At 41.4% G+C, this 16,984-nt stretch overlaps 1 protein-coding gene across 1 annotated transcript; it reads right to left on the reverse strand.

Annotated features, from left to right (window-relative positions):
- Window positions 1–1,299: 1,299 nt before the first annotated feature.
- On the reverse strand, window positions 1,300–4,521 carry lhfpl5b (LHFPL tetraspan subfamily member 5b). The gene is made up of 2 exons (XM_073469781.1): window positions 4,113–4,521; window positions 1,300–1,547 (listed from the first exon to the last, which is right to left on the reverse strand). Exons 1-2 carry the CDS (start codon window positions 4,519–4,521, stop codon window positions 1,300–1,302), a joined length of 657 nt encoding a protein of 218 aa, XP_073325882.1.
- Window positions 4,522–16,984: the final 12,463 nt, after the last annotated feature.

Consider the following 16,984-nt stretch of genomic DNA (forward strand, 5'->3'; position numbering starts at 1 on the left):
GTGACTGTCGAACTTGTTTTTCTGACTTTATTATGTATTTGACATGAAGTACAGAATACAAAAAGTATACAGTTCTCGTGAGGTCTGTGAAGCGGTAAAGGACTGCTGAATTCAAATTAACCAAAAGTAACTGAAAACAGCAGAAAACCTAAACTACATGAAGACATCTCTGGATGTTTGTTCATCTGTATCACACTGTGGTCCTGAAGGTGTGTGTTCATCAGGGCTTATCTGGAGAAGAGGAACAACACTCGTTATATATAAGTATATGTTTTATTTAATGGATTTACGACAATGGATCTTTGCTGACTATTACCCAACTCTGTTATACTGCTTAGTAGTACACTAGTTGAATAACTTAACATCATACTGCCATTTGTATAATTTGATACACCATCAAAGTCAATAATTGGCTGAAAAACCTATTGCATACAATCTGGTAACCCACCCAGGGATTAACAGTTAATGTCTCCTATTTCCCAAATTTAAGATGGCTGCCTCCATGTTGGGTTGGCTAGTAATAGCCTTTGTGGGCAATATTTGAAAATAAAAATGAGCTTGATTGGAGCAGCATATGATTACCAAAATATGTTGAAAAGGAATGAGTCAAGAACAATACAGTAGGTATTTAAGGTATTTCTTTTTGAAAAACTTCACTCATCTTTGTTTTACTTTTCATAAAGTTTCTATGGTTTTAAAGGGCATGCACCAAAAGCTCCGAAACACACACTAAATGGACCTTGGTGGTATTCTTCAATTAATTTCTATTTTTTTTAAGGTGTTTGGGGTTTAAGAATTAAGAGCAAAATCAGTCCACCTCTTCTTCAACTCAACATCCTGAGGAAATTTGAATAAAGTGACTGAGCTGCTCTGCAAATTCTGGCATCCAGGAAAGATTAATTTATATGACAAAGGCATAGCTAGCTGAGGAAATGAAGGCTGCTGTAACAGTGTGCTAACTCGAGATCAAGTGGGAGAACCACCGATGCTAATGATGCCAAAGAGTAAGGGGAGGGGTTATGCTAAGTATGGATCCAGTGCAACATCGAGCCATGATTGCTGGCCCACCCCAAAAAAATCTTGAACACAAAAATGACGATAAAAACAGTCAAACTCCACAATTCAGTACTATATAGTAAACAGTCTTTACAAGTTTTCTAACAATTCTAACATGTTTAATGTGTTTTGTAACAAATCCCTGAATTTCAACAACAAAATTAATGATGGCTGAATTCCATTTAGCTGCTTCAGTTTCAGGGTCCTGGTGTTGTGCCTGCTGGTTCAGCTCACCTGTTTGCATTAGCCTTGACCTCCTCCCTCTACCTCGAATTCATCTGGCAGCAGTTTATCCTGCCGGTTGCCGAGGGTGAAGGACAGAAGAGAGAGGAGGAGGGCGTCCAGGATGCTGATGATGGCCAGGATGTAGGCCCAGCGCACGGTGCAGTTCCCCAGGCTGTACTTGTCCGTCCTCTGGCCACACATCCTCTTCACCTCCGGAGAGTCCCAGCCGTCCGGGTAGATCATGCAGCCCATCACCATCAGCGCGGCTGCGGGGGAAGACAGTCATTGAAATGGCAGAGCCTTGCAATAATTACCCCTTGTGTGCTCTTACTTTGATAAATAATTATTAGAGAGGTTATTCTGAGCCCCCAGTGCAGGATAAGGCATGATGTTCTCCATAAAGTGCTAAAGGTTTAATATATTTACAGTGCAGCAGAGCAAAGGATACTCCCTGGTGCAGTTTGCATGATGTACTGTTATGAAAGTTCTTGAATGTTAATAAAAGCTCTTCATCTGGTAAATCTATGAGCAGTAATATTTTAACAAGATATCTTTAGTTTTACTCAAGTATGACTTTTGGGTACTTTTACAACACTGCTAGTACTTTTACTGAAGTAAAGAATCCAAGTACTTCTTCTTATACAGGCTTTTATTATATGTCCAGTTGCCTTGGCTTTACTACACCTCAGGCGCAAGTTTAGATGAGTTAACACCACAGCAACACCTGATCTTGTTACATGTAACCGATCCACCATCAGAGGTGTCAGAGTCTGGCTTGAAACAGGATACCTTATTGGCTTCCACGGTGAAGAAAAACACATCCAGTACAAACACACACCACGCCTGAAACCAGAGAGGTGTGAAGGCGGCTCACGACAGGATGGGTTTATCAACAGAGACAGTTCATAAGGAAGCCGCAGGTCTGACTCATCCTTCAGATCCACGGCTTCATTTCAGGGTTTTGATCATCATTGTGCTGAACTTTTGTAAAAATCTAAAAGGTTTGTGGAATGTGACATGTGGGTCTTTACTTGGATATTTAGATGCTGATAATAAAACAACAAGGTTTGAATAAATGGTGGAGTCTTTTACTGTTTCTCCACAGAGTGTGACCTTTGACCTTAACAAAAAATGAATTGCAAACCTTTATCTTGAAGGAGCTTCACAGCAAAACAGTGCTGCAGCATGCTCTTAAACAACTGAGGTAGATGGGGACTTGTTTCACAACAGAAAAAAACACAGAAAATAGCTCCATACAGCTTGCCCAGTGTAATGCAGGTCTCCAGAAGCCACGAGACGCCAAACTGGTTTGAAATTACCTTATTTACACCGTTTTTTAACGTTTTTTAAATTTCACTGTAGCTGCTCAATTAAAAGCGCCAGCGTGCACACTGTCTGAAGTGGGTGCACAAGTTCGAACATGCATCAAGGGTGTAAATATTTGTCTTTTCAAATCAATTTTGGATCTAAGGGCTTCAGGAGACTTGGATTACACCAAGCGAGGTGTATGGAGTACAGTTCTTTTTTTTTTTTTTACATTTTAATACGAGTCCCCATCATCATAAACAACCACTTCAGTTGTTTAGGTGAATGCTGCAGCACTGTTTTGCTTTGAAATTTTTTGTGGACTACAAAACCTTCTCTGACTTTCCATCGGCATGGTGATGAGCCGATATTGACTGAATTTTAATTTATGGATGAACTTATTCTTTAAACCCAGAAACACTTTTGTTGGTGACGTAGGTACAAATGCCTCCATATCAATAATCAAAGGATATTTAAAGGTAAATCAGTTAATCATCTGCATTTCATTGATTTATATTGCAGCTTAGCTTAGTATCAATTCTGGAACCCAAAATTGAGTTTGACCATATGTAAGCAACACAAAATGATGTCTCTTACTACATTATTTTTAAACCCTGATGTATTCATGTTCATTTTTGCCGCTGAATGCCACAAGTGGTATCAGTTTTCTTTCCTTTAGTAGAAGTAGTAATGCCCCAATTTAAAAACACTCTGCAAAGCGTACATTAAGTATCAAAAGTATGATGGAGAAATGGACAATGTCATAGTGTTACATCATTAGATACATTATATATTTATCACCGGTGCACAGGCGTAGGCAGCATTTTAATGTAACTGGTGGAAATGGAGCTAATTTAAACTACTTTATTTGCTGTTTAGCACTTTAATCAATATCAGTGATGGAATTTAACTAAGTACGTTCACTCAGGGATAGTAGCTTGTACTTTATACTTCAACTCCACTATATTTGGAAGTAAATGTTGTACTTTTGACTCCACTACATTTATTTGATAACTTAAGAAACTAGTTACTTTGCAGACTGCATGTTGTGGGCTTTAAAAAATGTATTTATCTTATCAGTAATTGGATGAAAAAATGTATCTTTACTGATCTGGATGATCAGAAAGATGCTGAATATCGGATTCGATTATTGGTAATCGATCAACCCGTAGTATACATATATACATACATGTACATATCTGTATAAAGGTACTTTTATTTGTACTTTTACTTTAGTATATTTATTGGAAGAGGATTACTTTTGATACATTGGTCCATGTAATATCAGATACTTTAAAACTTTTACACAAGTACTCATTTGGGTGACTTTCTCTTTGAACAAAGTAATATTTTAACACTTTTGCTCAAGTATTTGTGTACTTTCTTACAACACTGATCAATATGCATCATATCTTATACATTTATGATGTAATCTTAACAGGAGAATAACTTTCAGATAAAATGAAAGCACTCCATTAAAATACTTGAGTACTATAGTACTGGAGTAAATGGACCCTCCTCCTCACCTGAGGCCAGCTGCATCCACGCACAGATCTTGTAGACGTTCCCCGCGTTGCAGAAGAAGAACAAGCTGAAGCAGACCATGGTGCCCACGATCAGCAGCATGGAGGTCCCCACGAAGAACATGGCGGTCCTGAAGGCCGGGGAGGGGATGGAGGCGAAGTCCACCACGCTGCCCTTGCAGGTGAGCTCCGAGGTGAGCGCGTTACCGATGCAGTAGTGGAAGAGGCCGAAGTATCCGGCCTGCGGGGTGTTAACGCTATCCCCGATCCAGTAGGGCTGGATGAAGACCACCATGGTGATGATGACGAAGCAGATGGTGAACACGGCCCACATGACGCCGATGGCTCGCGAGTTTCTCACGTAGTTGGTGTGGTAGATTTTGGCAGCCTCCTGGGCTGGAAGCAGATCCATGTTGGTGGACTTCTAGAAAACACTGTCAGCTGTCAATTGTTCTCCATCTTCAGTCAAGAAACATTTTCTAAAAGGTCTTAATACACAATCTATATAAACCTACCACCACATCACACACACTGACGCACACCTGTTGAGGCTGCTTTGCACTGAAAGACCAGGCTCGGGATTCAGCACCCTGGACAGCACCCTATGCTTTCTTATTAATGAGCTACTCTGACGTCAGAGATTGACAGCTGTCTCACACTTACTGTCTTTACTATCATTGGACAGATGCATGCAGAAGTGCAGACTATTGAGTTATTCTAACTCTTAATGATGAAGAATTGTAGCCATCAATTAATTTTGCGACAGCTACTGCACAGTTTAGTTATTTGAATTTAGTACACGTCCCTCTTTGTTTCCAGTATTTTTAAATGTCATAATATGATATTTAGTGAGCCTCTGCCTCGCTGTGGTTTGCGGCTGATACACCAGAAGCTTAAAAAATAAAGGTTTGCCGTGATCAAATTCAATATGGTTCAGCTGAGTCTTATTGTTGTGCTGCTTATCTGAAAACTTACTGCAAGTGACAGGAACACAGTAAGGATTTTATTTTGATAAAAAAAGAAAAAAACAACTCACACAGATAGGTTGTCTTTTGATTTGGTGTTGCAGAGGGTTTTGGGAGCACTGAACAACAAATGAAAAAAAATAAATGGCGCAGATGTGAAGAACTTAACACTGCACACATGTGGGCAGCTTCACATCACACAGTGCGCTTGTGTTTGCCAAAAACCAGCTGGTCTGTGATGCTCCATACCAAAACAGAGATCTATTTAATGCTGGCGAGTTTAATGAGTCCAGCTTTTCCTGCTCTATATCTCAGTCACTGCTGTTCATTTGTTCCCACTTTAATTGCCCCTCTGTGGGCTGATAAGTTAATATATTCAACACCAGAATTAAATTTTGGGTAAAAAAAAGTGAATCTCATTTGCTGCAGCCCCACTCTCTAATTAATCAATCTGAATGGTTGGTTTTTATGTTAAAACAGTCTACTTTGAATCCACAACAACACATCTGTTTTCACTGCTTGCACTGCATGTTTTTTCTTTTTTGTGTCATATTGTGTTTGGAGCATCACAGGAGCAGGCAGACAGAGCATGTCGCCATACGTAACCTTCATCATCTGGTCAGTGTTCATAACAAGGAGCCTGAGGGCCTCCGACATGACACTGTGCCACATGTAGAGAAAAGTGTTCATGGATGAGAGGTTGTCCCGCATCCCCAGGGGATCCCTGACGGCTCCCTGCAGCTTAGGAGGAACAATCAGCTGCCGGTGGGGGGTAGCAGAGAGGAAAACACGAGCTCTGCCTGAAAGAGGGGGATGAGATGGGGAGGAGACATCAGGGTTTAGATAAAAGACGGCTAATCAAACTCAGTGTTTGGAGGAAAAATGAGGGGAAGCTGCTTTTGAGTGCTGCTCTAATGAGGCGTAATCCCAGCTACATGTGACAGCCCGACTGAGGTTTCATCAAGCCTGCTGTTACCTCAGAGATGCCTTGAGGAGGAGATGTGGTGCAAGCACTTTGATGGTAAAAACACATTGAAGGCTTCATACACACTCAAGTACACATATGCCTTATGTTTTGAGGAGAATTAACTTATTTGTTTTCTGAAATAAATCCTTGAATTGGGCTTGTTTTATAGTCAAAGTAATGAAAGCCTGCAGTGGTGTGAGGGAATTAGTCAAATCCAAATATGTTGCATTCAGAGCCCCTGGCTGTGAGTTAAGATAAATTCATGACCATCTGCTCTTGACCCAGAGCAGTGCTGGTGTGCCATTATATCTCCCAAATGAAGATGAAATGTGATGTCCATCTTATGGGTTCATGTGCTGGATAAATTGCATATGTTAACAAAAGGTGGATAGTAAAACTTTTTCTAAACCCCTCTTGGTTTTGCAACCTTTGTTCCCATCACAGAAAGGATGTGACATTAGCAGAAGGATTAAGGTATTTAACCGTGTTACCGTTTTCACACCTTGTTACTGACTAAAGAACGCTCACAGCTTTGAATTTAGAGTACCGCCGTCTCCTGAATATAAAAGATGTGAGCATTTCTCGATCACTTTACTGAGGAGAATGAGATTTTGTTTGCATTGGGCTTTTCAGTGATTACACCGTCTGCCACTCTATAACTTTTCTGCTTTTTTTTGTGCAGTGAAGAGAGCAGAAGAGGACCGTCTTTTTCATTTTTTTTTTTTAAAAAAGATGTGTTTTTCTTTTTTTTTCTTTTTTCTTTTTACCAAAAAGTAATCCAGCAAATTTCAGACATACCTGAAGTAGATGGTACAAGAAAAGAAGTCCCCTGGCAGCAGACAAAGGTAACAAAGGAGCTTCAATTAGATTACTGCACACTGACAGAGTGAATCAGAGGCTTTTGGCACATCTGGGGGCGCTGAGGCTCTAAGGCAGTTGCTTTGCATGGTAGAAATCCATCCAGTACCACATCCAGGCTCTATCCTTTAACCCAAATGTGGCTTTATCTGATTGTGGAGTTGGAAAAAGAAAGATCCCAACTGACAGACTTTTATTTTTCTGCATAATGTTTCAAACACAGGGCTCTTCCTCAGACTGCTTCTGCTCCATACAGACAGATGCAATCTTATATACACAAAAACCCCAACCCAGTCACCAGAATAAATGTAAACAATGTACATTTCTGCAAACCACCACTTCTCTTTGTGTTGTAACTTAACCTTTCTTTAGATTCAACGTCGCTGTGCTTATTATCTGTTTAGGTTTACACATAAAACACACTTGGTTAGGGTCAAGGAGCTTACCTGGTTGAAAAATGTCCCGACATCTTGTAAAGAATATCCGGTTTTGTTGCCACTTACATGTCTCGAAAATGTCACAACATCTTATATCCAGAGCTTTCACACTTACAAATGTTGAAACGCTGTTTCAATCAGTGGCCTTCTCACCCAGCTGAAAACGTACTGTGCTAGAACCACAGACCTATTTACACATAAAGGACTTGGAGAGAGCATACATATGAGTTATTTACCTCAGGCGAATGACTTCTTTTAAACAAACCTGATGGTTGGGCTCTTCTGCCCTGTGGTTCTAGGACCTCTGGGAGTCAGGTTTGTTTATCTGTTTGTTCAATAATTCCTGTGCCTCACTGGAGTTCAGAGAGGCTGTTAAAACGATTTGCCAGTTCTGTTTCCTGAGCAGCACATTCACAAGCTGGAGAGGCCAGAAAGAGAGAAGTGTAGAGGGAAACAAGTAAGTGAACGTTTTCCACCTGGATCTGTCTGAGAACGACAGAACACAAATAAAGTGATGGATAAACACACAGAGGATTGGATGATGGTTGCTGTATTTCGCCTTTAGGATGGCAGTGATGTCAGTAGAACGTGTAGACATTTTTTTTCTTAGGAGTTGGTGGGGACCAAAAAGGGAGCTAAAAGTAAAGTGAATATTGGACTTAATTTCTGTAGATGGCTAGAAACAAGACTTTAAATGACTGACAATGTTGATCTGTTTCTGCTGGATATATGAATCGGTGACTGTTTGCTATAAAACCTGCCATATCAACATAAGAGGTGATAATATAACGGTGTCCAGTGGACAAAAAATCATTCAATGTTATTACAAGTTCAAGCAATTGTGACTAAGATATGTAATGAGCCGGACATTTAACAGACGACAAATTAACTTATTAGTGCTCTATGGTGTATAGACTGTGAAATTGCAAGCTGTCTCTAAACTATAAGCAACACATGGCGGTGGACAGACAGTTGGATTGCAGCCCTCCTTTAAAGGATGTCTTGTAGTTCTCACCGAGCTGAGATAAACTGCTGCAGACTGTCATAGCTGTAGGAATTAATGTGTATGAATGGATCCAGTCACAAGCCATTAAACCTCCCCTGGTCCTTTGTAAATGGGTAAGTTCTACTTCCTTGGTTCATCATATCTCTCTCCATAATCCAATATGAGGTGTGTGAGCTATTGTAAAATGGCCTGTGGCACTTCTAATAACCTTGGCAGCTTTATTACATTTATGGCCAACTTCCATCAAATGAGCGGCATGCTTATTCCTTGATGTGATTAAAGGTCCGCCACTGAGACCGAGAGCAGAGTGCATCATAATGTTTTCTGTAAATGTGACAGATATTTTCTCATCATCACATGTTTTTTTTTGCTCTATTATTGTTAAATGATATGTGACTCATCTTCCCACCAAAGTCTTTGTGAAATACGCTGTTTGCAGGCTGGGATTCATTACAAACAAGCAGTTCTCGGCTCACACTCCAGTAGATTTGGATGCCAGTGTCAATTAGAGATGAAGAGGCATTTCATCTGATTATTAACAGTCTTTAAAGTCAGGCACTAATTTCTTGTATGATTGCCCCAGAGGAGGGTGCTGCCCATTGATGCTGGTTTGAGGAGAATAATAAGATTAAGTTAGTCTTCTCTGCTTAGTATTCAGTTTAATAAACCACTCCAATCAGTATGCAGGGGGGTGGCTGCAGAAGGGGGAATTGTCTCCAAGTGCATATTTTAGTATCCCTTCATTTCTATAGTTTTAATCTCACTGGTCTTGTGCATATTGTAATATCCTTCCAAACACCCCCTTGTGTTGTATCAATAACCTTGACCCTCTGCTGTAGTGTGACTTTGTTTCCCTGCAGCAACAATGTCTGAAGATAATGAGCTGTGTGAGTTTAGTTCAGCTGTCGTAATGGTTGCAGCAGCTCTGCCCAGGACGAGAGATGAGCATCCACATTTTTGTGCTCCTCCCAGAGCAACTCAAACCTTCTCCTCCCCTCCCCTCCCCGATGCCTGACCCTGCACTAATGCCACCCCCTCCCGTTCATTACAGCACCGCAGCTTCACAGATGCTTGTCCAGGAGACTCTGAGGCCAATTTTCTTTCATCCCGCTCTCTGTTAGAATCAGCGTGGTTTGGCAGCAGAAAGCAGGAGCCGATCTCCTCAGCCAGATGCATCTTGTTATTCTCAGACAGAAAAAAGAGCACAGTGGGCTTTCACACCCTCAGCGACCACTGTTTTTTTTTGGGATAACTGAAGCATCCGCAGTGGTTACAACTTCTGGAATGTGTGTTTGGTGTCACACTAATGAGATTTTTTCTCCTGCACCACAGATGCTCTGCTTTTCTGCAAAAAAAAGAGAAGAGAACAAATGAAAACACAAAAAATGCCTCAACATGCTTTTTCTCTGTTCGCTCTCATTGCTTTGATGAATAAAAAAACAACCTTTTATTAGCACAGATTGTCCAAGAGGGGGCAGTATGCCATTAAGTGTATTGAGTCAGGTCACTTATCAGAATATATGCACAGAGGATAGATTGAGAGCAAACAAACAGCCAGATGAGGAACAGACTCGCCCTGCTGTTCACGCAGGTATATTTCCATACAGTGTTTACACTTGCAGTAGACAGGAAACTTTATTTAAAAAAAATCAATATTAAACAAAACATTAAACCTTTTGAGAGTCCTGTAATGTTTATTTTTCTTGCAGGGATTGCCTATGTTGTCTTTTGATGCTGAATTTACATAAATCCTTTGTGGTGTAATGCTCTTTGAAGAGGCTCCTGGAACCTCCAGAGTGATTGAATTAATACGCAAAATCTTCAATCACACCTTTACTTTAGAAGCCTTCCCCTCACTCCATGCTTCCCCTCCTCATTTAGTTTTGTGAATAATGTGTTTATTTCCTGGAGGTCTTGCAGACGCACCTCTTTGTCTCTGGGATTGAAGCCCACTGTGTGTGAGAACAAGATATCAAGTGCGAGCTGGGGTCATCGTTCAGTCTCTACCTGACAGACTGAATCCCTGCGAAAACACCGCTGCTGCCTCTCCCAACGCTGCTGTTGGTGCAACGACACCGGCTTCATCTCTGAGCTCACACACGCTGCATGAGATATCAGGTAAGGGGTGCAGTTATGCAAGGACACGCGTGACAAGGAGACATATTTATCTCCGGGGGGGTATCTCATCGTTATTCTTTCCTTTCCAGCCTCCCCTGGTTGACTCGCTGCTGTGCAAAGACCTGAGGCTCTGAACTCTGATTGCGTGTGTGTACTCTCATATGCATAATATCAGAGGCCCTCCAATGATTAAAGAAAACGCACCTATAATTTCAATCATGATGTGCGTTGCCCTTTTGAAATGTCACCATCAATATGTCTGTCAAGTGCCCTGAGCCGAGGCGAGGGCAGCCGCCACACAGCAATGCACGCTCTCTCTCTCTCTCTCTCTCTCTCTGTACATGCTACTTTGAGTCCAATTCTTCATGGAACATTTATATTGTCACTGCATGTGTCTGTGAGTGTCTGTTTTCTGTCAGCGGATGTTTCAGCGATGCTCCAGCAGTTATATAACCTTGTAGCAGAAGTGATAGGAAGGAGGCCCCCCTCCCTTCCCCTCCTGACAGTAAAATTTGGCGAGGCATTGCTGCAAGAGCTGTGGGGAAATTCTTGCTGTTAATTGGACTGTGAAGGATTTCTACTGCAGATTCAGCCCACTCTGCTAGTTCACATCAGGGACTGCAAAAGGGTATCAGTTTACAGCATGTCCTCCATTTCTCTCTGTGTGTATATCTCCCAATTTCATAATTGTATCCAGCACAAAATGTTATGAATTTTGGGGGAAATAAACTAAAATCCCTTTCACACTGGACAAATAACCCCACTAACATCTGGCTTAAATTGTCTTCAGTAGGAAAGAGTAGGCTACAAGCTGCATTAATTCCTGGGTCAAATGACTGCAGTAGTTAGCTCCCTAGCTCAAGCTCGCAGGCCAGCCCAGTCACCAGGCTAAAATGTTGGTGGTTTACATTTCTGAAAACCACTGATATGTTTCCATTTGTTTGTGTGACTATGGTACGTAGCACCAACCAAGTGTTCTTTGTGCCTAATCCTAACCAGAGCAGGAGTACAGCATTGTTACAACAACCAAAAAAGAAAATTAAACCTAAAGAAAAGTTTCAACATAAAGAAATGTGAAGTTACAACATACCTGTGGTTTGCAAATACGTGTAAATGTATTCTGGTGATTGGGTTGTGCAGGTGGTTATCTTAGCTCAGCATATAGACTGAAAACAGTTACAGTAGCCTGGCTCTGTCCAAAGTAAAAAAAATAAAAATAAAAATAACATATAATATCTTATTTGTTTAAGTTGTATCAAAAACATAACGTACCAGTGGTGATCTGCATAGTCACTGTGAGGCTGCCAAAAAACCAGTGGACGATCCAGGATGTGTTACAGTAAATTTACAGGTGCTGGTAAGCAGATTTTGTTACCTTTGAATCAGGACAGGTAAACTGTTTTAAACCAGTGTTGCCAGATTGGGCAACTTTAATCAATTTTTTAATTGTATAATTTGGGTGGATTCCCCTAATGAATAGTCGGACCATAATCCAATGAACTGGCCCCTATTATAACTATTAATGAGATTTACAGAGCTCAATAGTTCACCTCATTACTGTATGCTAATAAGAAACTAATCGAGCTTGTATTTAGTCACAGAACACAAGAGGAAAGCTTTGAGTGCGTGGATGAATGAAACACCCCATCCGAGCTCCAAAATAGAAAATTTAACGAAGTCTGACAATGTTTACGACGATTGGCCATGTTTGAGGACTTGATTGAGCTACTTGGTGTAAATCACATCTGGCAACACTGTCCCCTGCTTCCAGTCTTTATGCTAAGCTAAGCAGCTGCTCGTTCCAGCTTCACGTTTATCTTACAGACATGATAGTGGTATTGATGTCGTCATTTAGCCCTTGTCAAGAAAATTAACAAGCCTGTTTTGCGTAAAAGTCCATTAAAAAAAGAAAGCCAATTGTTGTCTTTAGATTTGATACTTATTTTGGTGGTCTGACTGGAGCTGTTTTCACCACCATCTGCAATTAGTTTTCATGTGCTGCAGCTGTGAGGCGCTCCTCCATGTCCTTTGTGCATTGGCACAGTCGTGCCCGTCAACAGCACACTCAAAAAATGAAGTGAATTTAGAAAGTGAATTTCATGATATACTTAGAGGCTTCGTTCTCTCTGCTTCTCACATGTACACGCTTTTTCAAGAGGCTGTTCAAATCAACAGCATCCAAACAAACATCATTTGCATCAGAACACTTACGAAACAGCGAGTGGTGATGATGTCAGTTGATGTAAACCGACTGTAAAGCGGGATGAAAGTGACTGGGTGAAACTTCAAACGCAGGGGCTGGGGATGCATAGACATTTCTATTCTCTTTCATTCTATTTGGTGCTGCAATCTCTTCATCATAGTGTATTTGACTCAACAAGAGATTTCCTTTCCCTGGCACTGCAGTTTGTATTAGCTTTGTGAGTTGATTTATCACAGTAATGGAGGCACGGGCAGAACAAAACACAGAAAAACCAGCTTGGTTTTAAATCACTTCACACCCCGGGCTTTTAGCCATTAACTGCTTCTCTTTTACCCGCAAAGGAAAAGAGAGGTGCTCCATCACATAAAGCAGTGGCTAAATACTGGACGACATGGACGGGGATCTAAGAACTTTATTAGTCACTTACTGACCCAGAACAAGTATTCAATGTTCAGCTTGTCTCTTATTTTTCCAGTCACAGACAGACAACCATTAGGTATCTCATTGTAAATCTTTTATTCAGCAAAACAGCATCCAGGTTGTCCGTCCTTTTGTCATCTTGCCTACAGGTAGATAATAGAGACTGTGTCTGTTTTCACTGCAATGAATGTATAAGGATTGATTGTAGCTCTGCCTATAGATGCTACAGTCAAACATTGTGTGATTACATAAAATTGTTCACAAGTTAGTAATGACTCCTTTCATTTCATCGCCTCTCGCCTGGTTTGATTGTGGAGAACAATGTGGAGAACAATTTCTATGGAAATTGTCAAGAGGCAGCTGCTGGTGGTGGGGTGGTAAAGAATAGCTCACGGGGTTAAAGACCACTGGCGTTAACGACACCACAGCAGGCCCGTACTGCTCCCCGAACTTACCACTGATGAGTTCCTTTTTTTTCCCAGACAGTGATGACTTCCCCGGGCCCCCGCCAGCATGTGAGGATGCCCATCAACTCCTAAAGTCATGCTGCTCCTGTAATGAGGAAAACCATAATGGCAAATCCTGCTCGGAGCGTCCTCTGGCTGTGACGGCTGCACCAGAGGGCATGTGCACAGAGAGTGGGGCTTGCTTCAGCTGGCGAGCAGGCTTTCCTCATTATCTAGATGTGAGCGCCACGAGGGTCGAATAACACAGAGGGTGTGGAGTCACATTAATCATGCTGTCACACATGTACAGGTCCACTCCAGAGACAAGAGTTCACACCAACGCACGCTAATGCTCCGAGGATGACAACTAGTGTCCTCGCTCACTGAACCACAGTGGTATTTAAGCCACATGGACCGTGGCACATTATATTTTTCTACTTTGCTGGCAGAGCACTTTTGATAATATTTGTGCTGTAATGGTAGCCCTCCGTTGTAGCTCCAGCTCAGCTGTGCTCCCCTGCACCTGCATCTGATCTCTGTGTGGGAGGCATCCTGCTATTTCTCCTCAGTGAGCCATTGGTGGAGCACTGTGCCTGCTGCGATTCTCACCATGGCAATGCTCACATATCACTGGCTGTGTATTCATTTCCACCCATACTGTGCATAGTGCACAGGGGATAAATGCAATGATTTGCATGGATATAGCTTTGAGAATACACAGTGATTAAAGCCCCTCCCACCCACGATGGAAAGCAAACTTTAATCAACGTTAGAAGGAAAATGTCTCCATGCCTCCTGGCTTTGCAGGGCAGGAGGCGACAGGGTTGTGCAGCATTTAAGAGTAGCCCCAGTGCTTGTTGGACAAATAGATGAGGTCAAAATCCTCTGGGAGGGACTCGCTTCTTCTTTTCTCCCTAAAAGTTGAGCCATGACGATGGCGGCATTTTTTATTAAGCATCTCAATCATTTTTATTTCATTAAAGAGGAGCAGCGGAGCCGGCGAGTTTCAGTCAACACAAACTAAATTGCTTCAGTTAGCATTCTGAGGTGGAATGATTAGTGGGTGTGTCGCTGTTGCATGTATAAGCTGAGATGGAAAATTTAGATGATGCTGTGGCCTGGGATTCAGTGGATGAACAGATGATACATTTCTCAGGCTCCCTGCCTCTGAGGTAATTCAATTCAATTTCTTTATTGATTGACACTGGACACCGTGACGTTCACGGAGCATTCAAGCTGGCAGCGATAATGAAGGAATTACTTGCAATTCGGCTCTGAAAGATACATTTTAACTCTGTGGAAACTGCCAAGAAGTCAAAAGTGTGTGTGTGTGTGTGTGTGTTTGATTGTACTCCTATCTTTGTGAGACCATTATGTTTGCAAACAGAAGAGATAGTAACCAGTTATTGTCAGGGCATTTTTTAGGGCTAGTTTGGTGTTAAGGTTTGCCATGTAGTTGTGATGTTTACGGTACGTGTGTGTGTGTTTGTGTGTGCTATTGTACACCTACATTTGTGAGGACAACCTTAAGCTTCAAACCTTTGCACAAGGAAACATTCTGCTAGGTTCTCAGTTCTTCAAAAGGCTGTTGGAGGTTTAATGATTAGTTTAAGCATTAAGATTAGACCTAGAAATTAAGTGACATACCAGTGACAGTTTCAAGTTGACATGGAGAACTTGGCTTCTTATTCACACATTCTTTTAGAGTCGTGTCCATGTCCATGATGGCATTTCAGTAGATTGCATACCTTCACCAAGGCCGAACAGTTCCCTTTAATTCAATCAAGCCTAATGCAATACCAAACTCGAGAATACTTATTCATGGATAGCAGCCATCTAAATACGAGTTAATTCATCAAGATCCATGCATTATTCCCTGAGAAATTAACAAAATGTCGCCCTATCTGGTTAAAGACAGTAAGAAAAAAATGTCTGGATCATCCCTTTACCGGATCAACACCAAAAGTTAATGGATGCTATTCTGGGCCGATCCTCCATCAAAGCTTTGTGGAAATCGGTTCGGTTGTTTTTGTGCAATCCTGCTGACAAACCACCCAACAGACGAATGGACACAGGTGAATAATCTTCACTCTCCTTTTAACTCGGCGTTTGGTCTCCACTAACTCCTCGGGAAAACATCTGGTTCATTAGCTGATAAATGCTGCACTATGTTCACCAACCATTTTCTTACTTTGTCTAATTGCCGCTTGGTGCTGGGCTATCATAGAGTGAGTTTTCACCTGATGCAACTGATGCAACTTGTGGGCCATGAAATCAAAACAATGAGTTCAAAGACTGAAGCTCCATAGGAGCTGAGGGAATCGAGAGCAAAAAAGTCATAATTCTCTGTGGGTTCATTACGAGAGTATCCTCACAAGTATAGAAATTCAAACGTGTGTTTGTCAACAATTTCTTTTTGAATTGCCTTGGAGAACCCAGGAGGAACCTGACACTTCTGCCTTTTGAAGCCTTTGAAGATAATATTAGGACTTTTTTCGTGTCACCCTCCAACACGTCTGTTTCTGTCAAGACTGGAAGAAGAACAGTTCGCTTTTATTTGCACCTAATTCTGCAGAATGAAATGCGGTGCTTTCTGGGTTTGCAGATTGTTTCGGACATTTTATTCATAATCACATTTTAAGGGATCGTCTCCATCCTCCTGGGAGCTGTCAAACCTCCGAGGTGCCTGAACTTCATAACTCATGAAGTCTGACCTCGGTTACCCACAGCTTACTGCGGAGGGATTTCATACTTGTGAATTAATTTCATATTGAAGAGAAGACTGCTTGACCTCAATAGCTGCTGAAAATAACCTGCAATTTAAAAAGTGCACCTGACCAATTTTACAAGCCAAAGTCAATTTACCAGTCATGAGTGTACTCATCCATATCACTACACAAGAATGTAGATGTTACACGATCCTGCACAACCACAGATAATGCTCAACAATATTTTCTGAACAGATTTTTCCTTTTCCTTCTGATGCCAACCTTTTTACACATCTTGCTTTCTACAATATCTACACATGGCACCTTAAACTGGCAATAGTTTTTTGCTTCAACGAATTGTGATTGCACAATGTAACAGATGTAGATTAATGAAACCATCAGTTTACATTGGTTCCCTATAAACCTTGTTATCACTATACAATTGTTTTCCCACTGAATTCTGATACAGCAAACATTTTGCATGAAGGACCAGTTAGTGTCTGGACCGAGGGGATAACAGAAACAATATGTGAGTAAGTCAATAAGACTGAGAGTGAGCAGCAACAGCCTTCTGTCAGTCATGAGGTGTCATGTGGTGTGGTTTCTGAACTACTACCGTAGGCAGGCAGCTTGTGTCTACTTTACCAAACATCATGTATCAACCCCTCTTTTTTACAAGTGACCACAGATATGGCAGATGACAGCCAGCCTTGAAGGTGCATGAAAACGACTGTAGCAAAAGACAAA

The sequence above is a fragment of the Pagrus major genome, chromosome 7, assembly GCF_040436345.1.
Source record: "Pagrus major chromosome 7, Pma_NU_1.0".
Taxonomy (NCBI): Eukaryota; Metazoa; Chordata; class Actinopteri; order Spariformes; family Sparidae; genus Pagrus; species Pagrus major.

Excerpts from the sequence above, each read along its gene's own strand:
- lhfpl5b (XM_073469781.1), bottom strand. The coding sequence starts at position 4,521 with ATGGATCTGCTTCCAGCCCAGGAGGCTGCCAAAATCTACCACACCAAC. Across the intron at positions 1,548-4,112 it reads GTGGATGCAGCTGGCCTCAG|CCGCGCTGATGGTGATGGGC; the intron begins GTGAGGAGGAGG and ends CTTCCCCCGCAG.